This window comes from Ascidiella aspersa, chromosome 7 (assembly GCF_963924565.1).
Source record: "Ascidiella aspersa chromosome 7, kaAscAspe10.2, whole genome shotgun sequence".
NCBI classification, from domain to species: Eukaryota; Metazoa; Chordata; class Ascidiacea; order Phlebobranchia; family Ascidiidae; genus Ascidiella; species Ascidiella aspersa.
In genome coordinates, this window is record NC_139453.1 from 2,682,339 (window position 1) to 2,696,966 (window position 14,628).

General features: G+C 36.5%; 1 protein-coding gene across 1 annotated transcript; it reads left to right on the forward strand.

Annotated features, from left to right (window-relative positions):
- The first annotated feature begins 7,058 nt into the window (after positions 1-7,058).
- Positions 7,059-14,289, forward strand: LOC146137270 (fatty acyl-CoA reductase 1-like). Its single transcript, XM_083393806.1, has 11 exons — positions 7,059-7,109; positions 7,159-7,348; positions 7,710-7,848; positions 8,152-8,206; positions 9,788-10,025; positions 10,564-10,692; positions 11,328-11,406; positions 11,636-11,725; positions 12,201-12,330; positions 12,904-13,028; positions 14,157-14,289. Exons 1-11 carry the CDS (start codon positions 7,059-7,061, stop codon positions 14,287-14,289), a joined length of 1,359 nt encoding a protein of 452 aa, XP_083249932.1.
- The last annotated feature ends 339 nt before the right edge of the window (positions 14,290-14,628 follow it).

Sequence of the window (14,628 nt, forward strand, 5' to 3'; positions counted from 1 at the left end):
GCATCAATTTAATTATTTTCCTTGAAACGACAGTTTGATACATATTTTTATCGCACAAAATTTCGACAAAACTTGCGATTTAAAAAAGGTATATTTCGAATTCTTTTAATTTGTTCTAGTGGTTCGCTTTCCTCGATAAATTCCTGTCAGTCGCGTTCGTTTGTGGAAAGAGTCAAGGGCAGAGTCGTCACGCAATTACCGAATTTTAAGTAAAAAGTCTACTTCCTCTTACGTAACTAAACTCTACGCCAGGGTTGAGCATTTATTTTTTTTACCGCGGGCCGCATCCGAAAATAAAAATGTTGTGGAGGGCCGGGTCAAAAATAAGATCTCGAATAAACCCAATATGACGTCATACTTCGACGCTATAACACAAATAAGCTAACAAACCTTACGTTGGGAGTGGTGCGCAAATGCGCATTTTAAGTCTAATTTAAAAGAAAGATGAATTGCGACTATAGGCTATTTGTGTAAACTTTAATTTAGACATAAGTGGATCGAGCAGATAAAAATGTACATTGCTTAATTTATTGGCGTCAATTGACCGTAAAGCCAAGGGTACAATACGTAATTCCGCAGAAAAAAACTTTTTTTTGCTTTTGAGGCTATAAATTTCCGACGTGTTACTTTAGGTACAATTGGCGTATAACCAGGGTTACCATTCCGTGCTTATTTCTAAGAAACGTGCTTATTTTTGGTGCAGTGTCTTAGAAAACACTAATGTGCTTATTTCTAAGAAACGTGCTTATTTTCAAGTTGTGTGCTTAGTTTGTCTTATTTTAGTTTTTTAAAGTGTTTTTAATCAATTCCATTTTGACCAAGAGTTTTTTTTTTTTCAAAACTCTTTGCTGCGACGGGGAGTGATAGACTTATATTTACCAAGTTCTTTGGCCCATATTACAGCAACAATGCATTATATTACATATAATAACAATGTGCTACGATTGTTTTTTCTAAAAGTACATTGTAATGTAAGCTATAAATAAGTGTAGTAGTTTGCCTTTAGTAAACAAGTTAACTTTCGGCTTTACGTAAGGACTGACACTATAGGTTTAGGCATACAACGCATTTTTTTCGCGCTTCGCGCAATTAAGTTACGTTTTGCGCATACAAAATAGGACTTTTTAAGTTTTTATTTTATGACATTATTCCTGATAGCTTGGATTTCACCATCGGAATCCTGGATCTGCTCCTGGTCTTTAGTTTTTAAATAGCCTGTTTTTTTTTGGTCTGAGCAGATGGTAACCCTGCATATAGCAAAGTCGATAAACGGCATACATTCGACCGAAGTGCAAAAAGTATATAAATGTTAGGATAAGTTTCTCAAACTTTCGTTGGCCAATCATGTAAAAACTCGCCCTTGTTTTGCTTATATGTATTTTATTACAAAAAGGCCGCGGGCCGGATTAAATTGCTTGTCAGGGTCTGCTCTAAGCGAAACAATGATAAATACTTCGCCCAAATTTGCCGACTCCGGCGAGTCTGGCTCCGACTCTACATCCTATATTTGACCCATCCAACTAACTAAATAAGGTAGACATACAGCAAGTCAACCACAAAACGTGGTTGGAAAATATTCTGCCCTATGCGATCAATAAGGCAAAACTATAAGAAGTTATTTAGACAATAATAAGACAACAGGCCAAATTGGTTCGTTGATGTCCCAACACTACAGCAGAAAATAATTTGTAGTATATAAACAAGACTTCCAATAAAACAATTTAAAAGTAATGAAGTGATTTTTTATAAACGAATCGCACTAGCAAACAATATTTAAATGTCTTTACTGAAGCCAAATAGCTTGCCACACACCGTGGGTATTGTGCTGGCCGTTTGTAATTAATAACTCTCACGCGTTTTCGATTCCATACCGAATAATACCGAGCAACTAAAAACAGCAAATACTTTGAAATGAAGTTCGAAATAGTCTGATCAACTGGGAACAAACGTTCAGTTTTCACGATCTTCCAATTCAATTGCTAGTGTCAGCCATTCCTTGAAGAGGTTTACAAAAATAAAACAACACAACAAAATAGCGACGTCGTACAAATGTAATATAAAAGCTGATAACAATCATTATCCAGTAGAAAAATCAACATAATCGCCTTTAAACAAAATGTACAGTGAACCAAAACATATAAAAAAGCAACTCTTATTGCAACTTTCAAACTCATTTTTTGGCGCCTTAAATTCAAAATGCAATATTTACCAATATCGTTGCATATTCGGTGCCCGAAAACATTAACATGTATGCAGGCTTCCATTCAACTTTATCACTTCGCATTTAGGAATGTTGCTAAAACGTTAATATTCATATCAACAGCGTAAACTCCTGCTTTTTAACCGGTGCGCCGCCGGCAAATAAAAAAAAACATATGAATTTTATGTAATAAACTGTTGCAAGAAAATCCGGAGAATTGCGAATATAACCAACAAATTTTGCGCTCACCTTGCTTGCCACGTATTTTTGTTTCGTAGTTCTGTTGTTGCGACCCGCTGACGCACTCAAATTATGTCGTGCGACCCTCAGTAAGACTTGACTACAGCACAGACTATTTCCACGCACTAAACACCCCCGTTAAAATATGTGAAAGCGAATATTACACAATACCTTGAACAGAGTAAAGTGCCCTCTAAACTCACTAACATTATGAAATGGCAAACTTCCAAATACAATTATTACCAAACAAATGACTACCAAACAACAATCGACGTGATAATACATAATGAAGTTAAGAGCGTATTTGTGTAAAGTACTGCATTTTTGACTGACAAAACTTTACTCTCATTTTCTCACTATAGTGTACATGCTTATATTAGTATGTACAAAGTATCATCAAAGAATGCAAGTGTTTAGTTTTTGTTTTTTTACTGCAGAACGTGTCTACAGATGCAAGAAATGGTTAAAGACTCGTTGCAATGTCCGACTTCATTTTCGCAATACATCTCTTTTATCAATTTTACACTAAACCTCGTTTTAATCGATTCAAGCATTTATATGTAAAGTAGTAATGGGGTTTTGTTGGTAGAAACGATTAAATTATTATCAACCGCATGTTTTAAATATTTCTACTTTCATTAAACGAAAATAATATCTGGAAAACGTACAACAAGTTTGTTTCCCTACAAATCCTGGTTTTGCTTAGAATCATGAAAACGTTATGAACATTACTCCAGCTGACAATTGTTATGCTGAATACTTGAAGATCGACCGAATATATTCTGGCAAGTTATTTTTCTCTCCAGACTCCAGCAACACAAAACCACCCTCCCTTCACCATTTAGCCACTTTTTTTACACATTTACACTAGGTCGGCACATTCTCGCTAAGATGTCTGTCGCGTTACTTCAAACAAGTGTCGCTTCATGTCGCGTGTCGCTAAACAATGACAAATGTTACCTGTTCAAAAAGAAAAGGTTGTAAACTAAAATATTAGGTTTTATAGCTAAAATCTGATAAAAAGTAATTGTAGTCAATGTTTTGCTTATTTAAGCACGGCAATGACGTCATTGGTATCGTATCGCGATACTTTGTGTCAAAATATCGGGTATCGTAATAAAATGTCAAGTATCAGACGTCCTAGTATTCAGGCATGTTTTTAAACCTTGATATTTGCCTCAATTTTTTTCGTTCAAGGATCAATAGGAAACGCACCAGTGGTAACCGTACACTATGTTGTTGCTGCTGTACGATTGACCCTTTTGGAATCAGTATATTTATAAATAAGCCATTATACGTTAAATCAGACCGGACCGTTGCTATCACCTTAGCCATCAAGATACAATTTGTTTTCATTCTTTGTTTTTTTCTTAGGTTTTGACATTTCTAAGGTATATTTCCAGCTAACGTCACCGTGCAGTATTTTCACCCTTTCTATGTGTCCAAAGAATAGCACTATGTGGACTCCGACAATCCATATTGCAATTGTTTGCCATAAAAGAAAATATACACATATAGAACGTCTGTGTCATAGTGTTGCTGTATATCCCCAGTAGCACCGACCCAACTGTTAAAAGAAAATAAACACATTTACTTTTTTTGCGCTTTTGGCAAACGTTTTAGGTGATTTCGCTGCAAAAGCGCCAAGTCCGCTCTAACTAAGATAAATATTTTGCCGGAACATTATGAGGTGGCACCAGGCAAATTCTAGTGGCTTGTTGAAATTTTGGAACAAAATGCGGCTAATTTTATTGCTAATGAAATTTAAATTAACTCTCAAATAAATCTAGTTGTCCAAGTTTTGCGCCGGAGCGCCAACTAGTGGAGTAGCAGCTCTGAATGAGCCATTATACACATATTAACAATAGCTTACTCTAAACATTTTAATAAAACCTCTAATGTGAAATATCAACTGATAAAATAACTTATGTAAGACTGCGTTCATAATGAAGTTGCTTTTAAACTTACAGATTTAGAAAGCTTGTGACTTATTCATTGCTTTCGTTAAAACACCTAAAAATACAAATGAGATTTGTCTGGGCAAACACTCACGATCACCTAACTTTAATAAGAACAGGTTATGCGATTGTTAAGCATTATTTGACGAATGTTAAAGACACTAAACCAATGTTGCAATGACCCAAGTCAATGCTTGGACCACGCGGTCCGTTTAAGAACTTGAATAACTTTGGCGGCCGCCGATTGATCGGGTCGCGCGATACGAGCACCTCGTGCGCTCGCTCACGCTTCAAGTGACCGCTTTTTCCAGGTGATTTCTTATGGCGGTGCCGCCGGGTGGCGACAAAGCGCGCAACGAGTTCGGCCGATGCTGGTGCCCTTAAGTCAAGACTTAAGTCTTTTCGAGCAAAATTACTTGCAGAGAGAACATTTTGGAAAGCCCTGATTAAAATCATGCCGAGGATCTTCTTACGAAATTCGTTCGATCCAATAAAAACGTTAAAGAAACTAAGTTATACCTGATTGCCACCACTGTATCCGCTAAACGCACTTTTTTTTACAAATGTAAAAGAGTTTTTAAAGACTTTCAACACCAATCGTTTTCTGGAGCCCACGCGATCAATAGTTTGCAAGGATATTTAAATATAATACCTTAAGTACCCAATGCTTACTTCACCCAAGTTTCAAAAAGTGTCCAAATGAATTTATTGAATTCTTGCAAATTTAGCATTGAGCAATAGCATATGGACCAGCATTACGTTAAGGAAATGCGGGAAGTAGGCTAACTAACCTCATCTTACGGATTTCGTTTACCCAAAAACCTCGTCTTAAGAAAGTAACTCTATGCATTCTTGTTTTTTATCCCTGGTTTTCTATTCTCCAACTCCATAAGCAGATTGGTAGCTAGGGTATTTTGCGCCCGGGTGCACACTTTATAATTGGCGCCCCCTCCTTCATGTTTAATCACGTTTTCCATTACGTTAACATAATACACCTTACTTCATACGGCAAAACAATTCAAATTTTAATAGAACATTGTATTTAAAGAAGAAGCAGCCTCATTTTGGCATTTGTAAGCCTCATTTCGGCGTCCCTGTACCTTGGCGCCCGGGGACATATGTAGCCCACCGCCACCCCTGAGTTATGGTTGTGTCCATCAGACTTTGGTTTAGATTTTCAAGTCGGTGGTATTATTAGAAAGAGACTTTTTACGATTCGGTCATATTAATTGCGTTGCTGTTCGGTAAAGAACCGGAGTTCTTTAACTTTTTTAAAGCAGTCCACTAAAAATAATTGGTTGCGTATTCGGCTCAGCAAATGTGAAACTATAAGGAATAATTTTTCTTAACTAAATTTTTCGTTATTCTATTATTTTTATTATACACTACGATTTTACCTCGGCATGCTTAGACCTCGAAAATTGGTCCACGTACCCCCATGATTCCGCGTTTCAAAGTTCAAGAGCCCCTGGGTTAAATGTTCAGTTGTTCTTGTGATCAACAGTGTTTCTAAACCTTTTTTGTGGTTGCGACCCGAATACTATAGGCATAAGTAAAACAGCGAAGCTTTGGCGACCTAATTTCTCTTCACTCAACTGTTTTAAGCTCAAAGCGAACAAATCGTAAGACCCTTACGCTTCCAGGTTTTTGATGTTAAAACCTTTGACGTTAGCTCTTTCCCTTTTCATGTTTTCGACGTTTATATATCTTAGTCGCAGTGTTTTTTCGGGGTCGCATTTTAGCCGTTAAAAACTTAAACCCTGAGGATGAACCCCTAATCTTCCAGAATTTTGACGTTTTTTCATCTATCTCTCCAAGAGTTGATATTAGTTGAAATGCCTACCATTTTAGAATTTTGACGTTTAAACTATTACCCTTTCTTGATTTTGACGTTAAAGCCTCTATCCTTTAAAGGATTTTGGCGTTTAAAGTTAAAACTTTAACCCTTCCAGGATTTTACGTTAACAACTTTCACCTTTTTAGTCATTGAAAGAGACATCTGGGTTAGGATTCTACACCACCTTCGCTTTTGTTTATAAAATATTTATATATTTTTCTTAAACTAAAAATATATAATTTAATATGGGACCTGTAATCATTTAAAAGACGAGAACTTGGCAAACAAAGTAAGCCAGATTGCCTCAGCTTCTCACAAGCGGACTTGCGTTTAATTGCAAGGCTTAAGGAATCCATAAATATACTACAGATTACTACAGAATTCTTCTTTGAATATTTTAATTTTGCCTCGCTTCGTTGTGCTACGATTTTGTTCTAGAATCCAACAACAGCGTTAAAACAATTATTAAAGCAAAGCACAATATTTTGATCCGGGTGTTGGTCAGTGTTTGGTTGATGGCGTATCAAGTATTATTGATATTCATTAACAATATTGCTGATTGACCTACCCAAACGCTAACCCGCACCACACCCTAACCCAAATAATGTTCGTTGTGGTAGTATTATATACCGCGGCTAAATGTCTTAGCCTGAACTCAAATCAGAGTTGAAAAGCCATGCCAATCTGTTCAACCATTTTTTTGGCGATCCGAGGCAAAAAGGTGCTTAACCCTGTACCAATCAGAGGCTGTTGATGGCACAAACAGAACTACGAGTAAACGAGTCTACTCTAAACTTTGTTGTTTCTAAATATGCACCATAGCATGACAGACGACCAAACAAATTCTCCATTTTCCTCAACTTTCCACTCATTGGTTTAAATCTCTTTGAGTCATTTGACGTTTAAATTTTTTACTTTTCCAGGCTTTCGACGTTCTTCGTGAGCTGCAGCCGAATTTTGCGTCGAAGCTCGAATTTGTTTCGTGCGACCTTGGCGCTGAAGACCGTGGATTGGATCGAGCTTCGAGGGAGATTCTACAGAAGAAGTGCCGGGTTTTCATCGACTGCGCTGCAACACGCAAGTTCAACGAACACGTCAGGTTAGGGCACTTAGGTATACACAACGTCTCAGGATTTCCGATACTTTGTATTTAATTACGATCTACTGTTGTTATTTGATATGTTCGGCAAAAGTATTCCGCTTTCAAAATAATCAAGCTACTGGGCGCTGGTCTAGGATCCCACAACGAACATTATTTGAATTAGGGTCGGTGCAGCTTAGCGTTTGGATTTGGGTAGGTTAAGCAGTACTAATAAATATAATACTTGACCCACCCTCACCCACACACTAACCTGCACCCTAACACAAATATTTTGCGTTGCTTTTATTGTTTGAACGCTGTGGTAGGATTGTAGACCAGCGCATACATCTGATTCTTAAGTGTGCATGGGTGCTCCCAAGAATTTTTGTCCAGCGTATGTCCATTGCAACCGACAAGAAACCGATGAAAAGCTTTACGATGTTGGAATCGATTACCTCGACCTTGAAGGCTCCCTCCGGTGGATGGACGATGACCTTATTACTAAGGTCACACCACAACTTCTTGGCAAGAGGTAGGTGACCATATTAGCTTATTCAAAGCGAAATTAAAGTCATTAGGTTAGTTATTAGGACATTTTGACAAAAGGTCACTTTGAAATAAGTGTTTGTTTTACCCTGAAAGTGGCCTAAGAAGTTAAGAACTGCTACATTATTTCGTTTTTACACTGCTTAAGTTTTTATTTTAATCCTTTAAACTAGGGGTGACAAAAACGTGGCCCGCGGGTTTTTTTAAATGTGGGAACATTTTTTTTTTTTTTTTTTTAAATGTGGGAACATTTTTTAAAAAAAATGAACATCACAAAAAGTCGTTACAGGTCGAGGCTAACAGACGAAAATCTTAGTATGCAGTTGAGAGTTGCCACATCGACAGTTCGTCCTAATATCAAGCGCTTAGCAAAGCAAAAATGTTTCAAATTTCTCATTGAGCAACAAAATTCATTAAATGTCACCCCTGCTTTAAACCGTGTTCTTGCCAATATATTTAGGACAATTACCAAGCTTTAAAAGTGTTGCTAGGAGAAAACAGTGCCTAAAATACTTTATACTTAATGTGCCACAAGCTAGAATGTTTTAACGCCACATATTTAATATGCACTGCCTGAGATACCTTGGCCATTATGTTGGTTTTTGTTATCATCTAGCGGTAGCAATAATTAACTATATATATATATATATATCAAAAACTGGACTCATGGCATATTGCACGATTGTCCTTCTTCTTGTGTTGACCTTCATAAGCACTAGTTTCTCTAGTTTAGTTTCGAGACTACTTGGCAAATTTTCCAAAAAAAATATATTTTCGAGTTCTTTTGCAATGTAAATACAGGTTTTTTAGTCGTTCACGAAATTAAGCTATTGTTCAGCTGCATATTTGCGCACAAGTTCGCTGGAAAAACTTTTTTTTATAAATTTATTGCTTTATTAAGTCGTATTTTGACGTAACTTGAAAACTGTCGAGCAAACAAAAACCTAAAAAAAAAAATCGCCTCAGAACAGGGACCATACAAACTTTCCAATAAACAATTTATACATATCACATCACACAAATACAACATTTTTTGTGAACTAACTAAGCCAAATGCTTCAAAAAAGAACAGTTTTCTATCAAAATATCTCTTTTGACTAAAATGTAACCTGTTGCATTTTCAGTCAGACCGAACACTTACACGCTGTCGAAGGCTTTAGGTGTATTATAATTATTGGTTTAAAGTTGTACATAACGTTGCGTTTTCGTTTCAGACCGAACACTTACACGCTGTCGAAGGCGCTTGCTTAGGACGTCGTTGCAAGAGAAGGATCTCATCTTCCAATCTGCATCGTCAGGCCCAGCATGATAATACCAGCTTACAAAGAACCTGCCGGTATGTTTTTAGACTTGTTATAAGTTAGATATTTTTTCAGTGCAGAAAGAACACGAAAAGAGTTAAATGTGTTTAAAATACTAAACTTTTTTGAGTGGTTTTTGCAAGCAAGGCCAGTTTGAGTGCAAACCACACCGCAGTTGCATTTCTAGCCTGGCCTTGCTTGCACAAAAATTCTTAGTTGATCGACTGATTCTGATACTCCAGTGGTTCCCACCTTTTATGGTTTGCGGCACCCATAAGAAACAACAAATAGATTGCGGCACAACTACTTGAATCTTGAAAGTTGATTTCTGTAGTGTCACTAAAAACGGAACTGGGACATCGCAATCAAATTTATTTGCATGTAGAAACATATCATTTGATTTGTGTACCCAAATCATACACAAAAAGTTGTATTAATAGGTTTTTGAAAAGAGCGATAAATATGTTTTTAAGGAACTTCAATTACCCTTTAAGCTTCCAAATGGCACCCCGGTTGGGAACCACTGGGTTAGTCTATTAAAGGCTACCAGTGAACTGCCTAATCGTGTTCCAAATTTCACTGCATAATTATCTTTCGTAGCCAAAATTACTGTTTTTTCTCCAGGGTTGGTGTACAAACGTGTACGGGCCCACCGCTTTCATAATAGCGTACGCCAAGGGTGTGCTTCGTTCTGTGATTGTCGACAACTCCATAACCTGTGACCTCATATCGGTCGACTTTGTTGTCAACGGAGTGATTTGTGCAGCGATGAAGACCGCTTGTGACTCAGCAGAAAGAAGGTGCTCACTCGGCTACGAGAGTGACAGTGCAGTTTCATCGCTTGGGGAAATTGGCTTACAAGGTTGTAAATAAAGATAGATTACCAAAAAGTTGGCGTTTTTGTTTATATCCGCTGGTGTTGCAGTTAGATGCAGAATGAATATCAAATCCCATACAGAAGTAGGTTGCATTTTGTCATACTACCATGTGAAAATCAACAAAGATTTTTTTTTAATTTCAACAAAATGCTACTTACATATACATGTTCCTTGATATTCATTCTACAATTTACTTTGTTTTAATTTGTACAAAACTATTTTATGCATGAGAAAAAAACGCTTGTATCTAGCCAGTGTTTGAATTTATTACCACTAATTTTGTATTCATTTGATAAATAAACCCCTGTTCGAAAACATGTAAATTTTGTTTTAATTCATTGTTGTGTTCTTTTTGTATTTTGAGTCCTGTATAAAAAATATGTTCCAAAACTGGATTTTTACTCTAGTGTAGTCATTCTATGTTACCAAGAGGTTTTCAGGCCGTTTACTATGAAGAACTAATTCCACCTATATTTATTGTTGATCAATTTAAAACTTAACCAGTTAAACATGAATTTCCAGGGGATTCATCTTCGGACAATGAAAGCATCAGTTCCTTCACGTGCGACCGAGTTCGGAGGGTCAATGGATCACTTTCCATCTACCACGTCAACTCTGGCATCAAAAATGGCCTTGCTATGGACCGCTTGAGTAAGAATGGACAACTTTAACTAAAAGTGTTACATTCGAGTAAATGTAGGTTTTAGTGTTTCTTAACCAATGGGAAAAATTGTGTTGCCATGTTGATTTTGTTGGGTTCCAGGCTGCAGAAGTTTACATATCTAAAATTGTTCAGTTAAATTGGGCAAAGTTTTGCCGAAGGGAAAATTTAAGGCAAAGTCAAAGATATGGATCTTATAAACAAAATTGACTTCATCTACCTTATGGTATTTAACCTTTACACTTTACAGTTTGTGACCTTATCAGTTTTGAAATTTGGTGCTGTGCACGTCTCACTCGGGACTCTTATGTTTGAGTAGTCTTAGTTTAGCGTAGTCTTCCTCGAGTCAGGAGTACGACTTACACCAAATCTCCTGTTTCTGCGAGTCCCCAGTCAGGATCCGACTCTACAGCCTGTATTTCACACATTTATTAAACGAAAATTAAATGAATATTCAACATACCACTCGTAGTGTGTCATATAATTTATTAACCTATAAGGACAGTCTAACTTCTAACTTAAGCCCCGTGTTCTCTACTCCAGCAAAATAAACCGACTCTGTTGAGTCCCGACTCCACAACCCTGGCTTAAATTCATCATTTACAAATTGTATTTTTGTTTTAAGTTTCACTTGCAAAGAACAATGTGGCAGAGAATCCAAGCGACCCATTCCGTGCCCCTTGGGTGTTATGCACCAATAACAGGTAAAATAGATTCTTTAGTTTTGCTTTTGTGATTGTCACATTTTATCAAAAATTGTTAAATATAGTTTTCCAAAAAAGAGTTTCTTGTGCGAAAGCTATTAAATACAATTTTTTTATATAGTGCCACCTGATTACTCTATTCAACATGAAGAGATATAGTTTTTATTATTGCAACACTTTCGGCAAAGGCGTGTTCATGGATTTAAACATTTTATTTATTTATATGCAGAAAGCTGTACGATCTCACCACCTTTTATTCGCAAACTATTCCTGCCCATGCGATGGATGCCGGTCTGGCTCTCATGAGGAAAAAACAAAAGTGAGTTATACTTTCAAATAAAGTCCAATCAGAAGCTAAAAACTCTAGTTTGCCACCTATGCTTTATTGTGGATTGAACACTTTTTAAATTTTTGCTTTTTGAAATTTTTGCTTTGTTGAATGGTGCAATGTTTTTTCTAGTTTTTTATGTTTTTTTAATATTTAAGGCCCGAGTCTAGATGGAACTTTATTTAATCATTTAATATCTAGCTTTTGTCAACCTGTCTTTACAAATCTCTACTGTTAATATTTAAACTTCCTTTATTATGTTATAACAATTGTCTGTTTTTTTCTGGATTACTTGTTTGAATGACTATCACCATTTAGGCAAGAATTTAGGATTTTATTTAGCTTAGAATTATTGGTCCCAGTTCACAAAAATACTTTATTCTGAACCCAATGCTACGCTAATCCTACAAAATATAATGTTTAATTTCAGAATGACAAAGACTTCAATATTTTTTTATTTTTTCAGAATGGCAAGACTCAATGAAAAGATCATGAGCGCCATGGAAGTGATGGAATTCTTTTTTACGACAAACTTTAAGTTCAGCAACACGAATGTCGATCAACTGCATTCTTCACTGAATGCTGAAGACCAAAAGGTGAAATATTACAAGGTCTTTTACTGCAGAGCATCTAATCATAGGGTTAACATTGGCTCTTGTTGCACGTTTGTTACAAATTATTTGAATCCTTAAAAGCGTTTAAATGCCTTTGAATTGATTTGCGTGTTGAAAAGTCTTTGTAGAACGCAAACTGAATATGTAAAAAAGAAGATATCTCCTCGCCCTAATACACGTTAATGACGACAATAACTTCAAGTGGATGGTAGCAACTTACTATAGACTTTCTCGTCCGAGTCATACTTTGTCACTTATAAGTTCTAGACTAGTTATTAATAGAGAAATATATTTCGCCAATCTGGCATCATCAGTCTCTGAAAAAAGCCCTATATTTTGTGGAACCTTATTTTCCCAACGTTTTTCGAACAGTCTTTGAATTAATTTTATGCTCAGTATAAGTTATGTGTTCAGAAAGTGCTGTTGAAAAAACAATGAGATTAACTGACGATGATACAAGTGTGAATCGAAACGTCTTAATCAAGATGATGTGGATTTACTCGACCTTTTTGGCTTTAAAACTCATTATCAAGCTATTTGTTAATTGTTTCTCAGGCTTACAACCTTGATTGTGGGGTTTATCAGTGGGAAGATTACTTCACAACTTACATCGCCGGCTGCAACCAGTTCATTCTAAAGCAGAAGAACAACGATCTACAGTCGAAACAAAAACTAACCAAGTAAGGGACTTTATGCTTGTGGAAGTTTTGTTTAAAGCAATAAATTTTGATCTTATAAATACTTTCATGTTTATTTGTGACATGACACTGTAACCTTGAAACAATGCATTTTTCTAAAGAAGATTCGTGGTGACTTCATTAGATCACATTTTCCACCATAATATCGAAATCCCTAGAACAGTGGTCGGCAAACTATGGGCCGCGGCCCAGATGTCTGCCGCGAGTTACTTTTGAGCAGCTGAGTGATATCATGTAGTTGTGGGCCGCGTGATAGCCGTACATTCATTGCACTTTATTGTAAATATTGGTGTGGCATAGTATTTTTAATTTGGCTCAGTTTGAAAAGACCCACGTGCCCAATGTGGTCCTAAATGTCTGTCGAAATATATTTTTTGTCAACTTTTACTATGTGTAATTAAATTTTTTTTCTCGCTATGCGCGTATATTTTTCGTTGTATAGTATGTTTTATAATATGGTATGGCAGAGTTTTGGGCATAAAGGCGCCGTGTAATATTTCACCTAAAAATCGAATATTCAGAATCCGACACTGCTTCGTAGTGGTTATAGTGGGCCTACAATAGCTCTGAAAAAAATACTTTGGGCCGCGACAAAAAAAGTTTGCTGACCACTGCCCTAGAATTCGTAGTGGTTTCATTAGATCACACTTTTTTCGCCAAAATATCGAAATCCCTAGAATCTGCCTTCATATTTGTTCATATCCTAGTTTCGCCGATTCATCACCGAATTTCCTTTTTATCTAAAACTCTATTGGATGGTTGGATCCGTTTTTATTATGTTTTTACTTTTGGCTGTCCGATAGTATCAGGTTTATCGTATCGCTACTGGTCCGATACTGACGTAGTATCGGCGCCAAAATGTGTCCATTTAAGCTTTGTTTTGTGGTTTTATTAAAAAGTATTACACAAAAAGTTAAAATAAAAAAAGTTTGTTCATGCGTTTAATCTTAAAATGCGATTAGATGGCTGAGCGCGTTTTAACCGTGTGTTTAATTTATTCAGATTGCGTTTTAATGTTAGTTGAAACCTAAGAAGATTAGTTAACCAGAAAACATTGCAACTAAAACAAGATGGGTGAGCCCGTTTTAACCGTGTGTTTAATTTGTTCAGATTGCGTTTGGTTGAGAAGTGCTTCTACTCGGGAGCTGCCTTAGGAGTTTGCGGACTCGCCGTTGCAAGTGGATTGACGAGTTCGCTCTGGCAACTCACAGAGTTCATCGGCGACTCACTCGCCCTTCTATAACCTTATAAGTATTCTCTTTGCGTTCGATTTTATCGCCAAACGATTCATTGTGCTCTACATAAGCCACGACTTGCAAAACCTAAAGTGGGTTTTACCCTTATGGCATGCAAAAACCTAAATCCACTACAAACTGTATCTAAATGTTTCAATATTAATAATTTTTCATGGATAGTGCGTATTTAAGTCTAAAACGATTGTGTCTATGCATATTGGTAATACAAATAATTTCTTTTCCAATATTACAAAAAGTTTCGAGGCTCACTTGACATTCTCTCGGGGCTTACAAAGAAGCATTGAGCGGTTTTATTTTCCCGCGTGTAAAGATAGCTTTCGTTTGGT

Excerpts from the sequence above, each read along its gene's own strand:
- LOC146137270 (XM_083393806.1), top strand. The coding sequence starts at position 7,059 with ATGACAGACGACCAAACAAATTCTCCATTTTCCTCAACTTTCCACTCA. Across the intron at positions 7,849-8,151 it reads CCACAACTTCTTGGCAAGAG|GTCGAGGCTAACAGACGAAA; the intron begins GTAGGTGACCAT and ends AAGTCGTTACAG. Across the intron at positions 13,029-14,156 it reads TCGAAACAAAAACTAACCAA|ATTGCGTTTGGTTGAGAAGT; the intron begins GTAAGGGACTTT and ends TAATTTGTTCAG.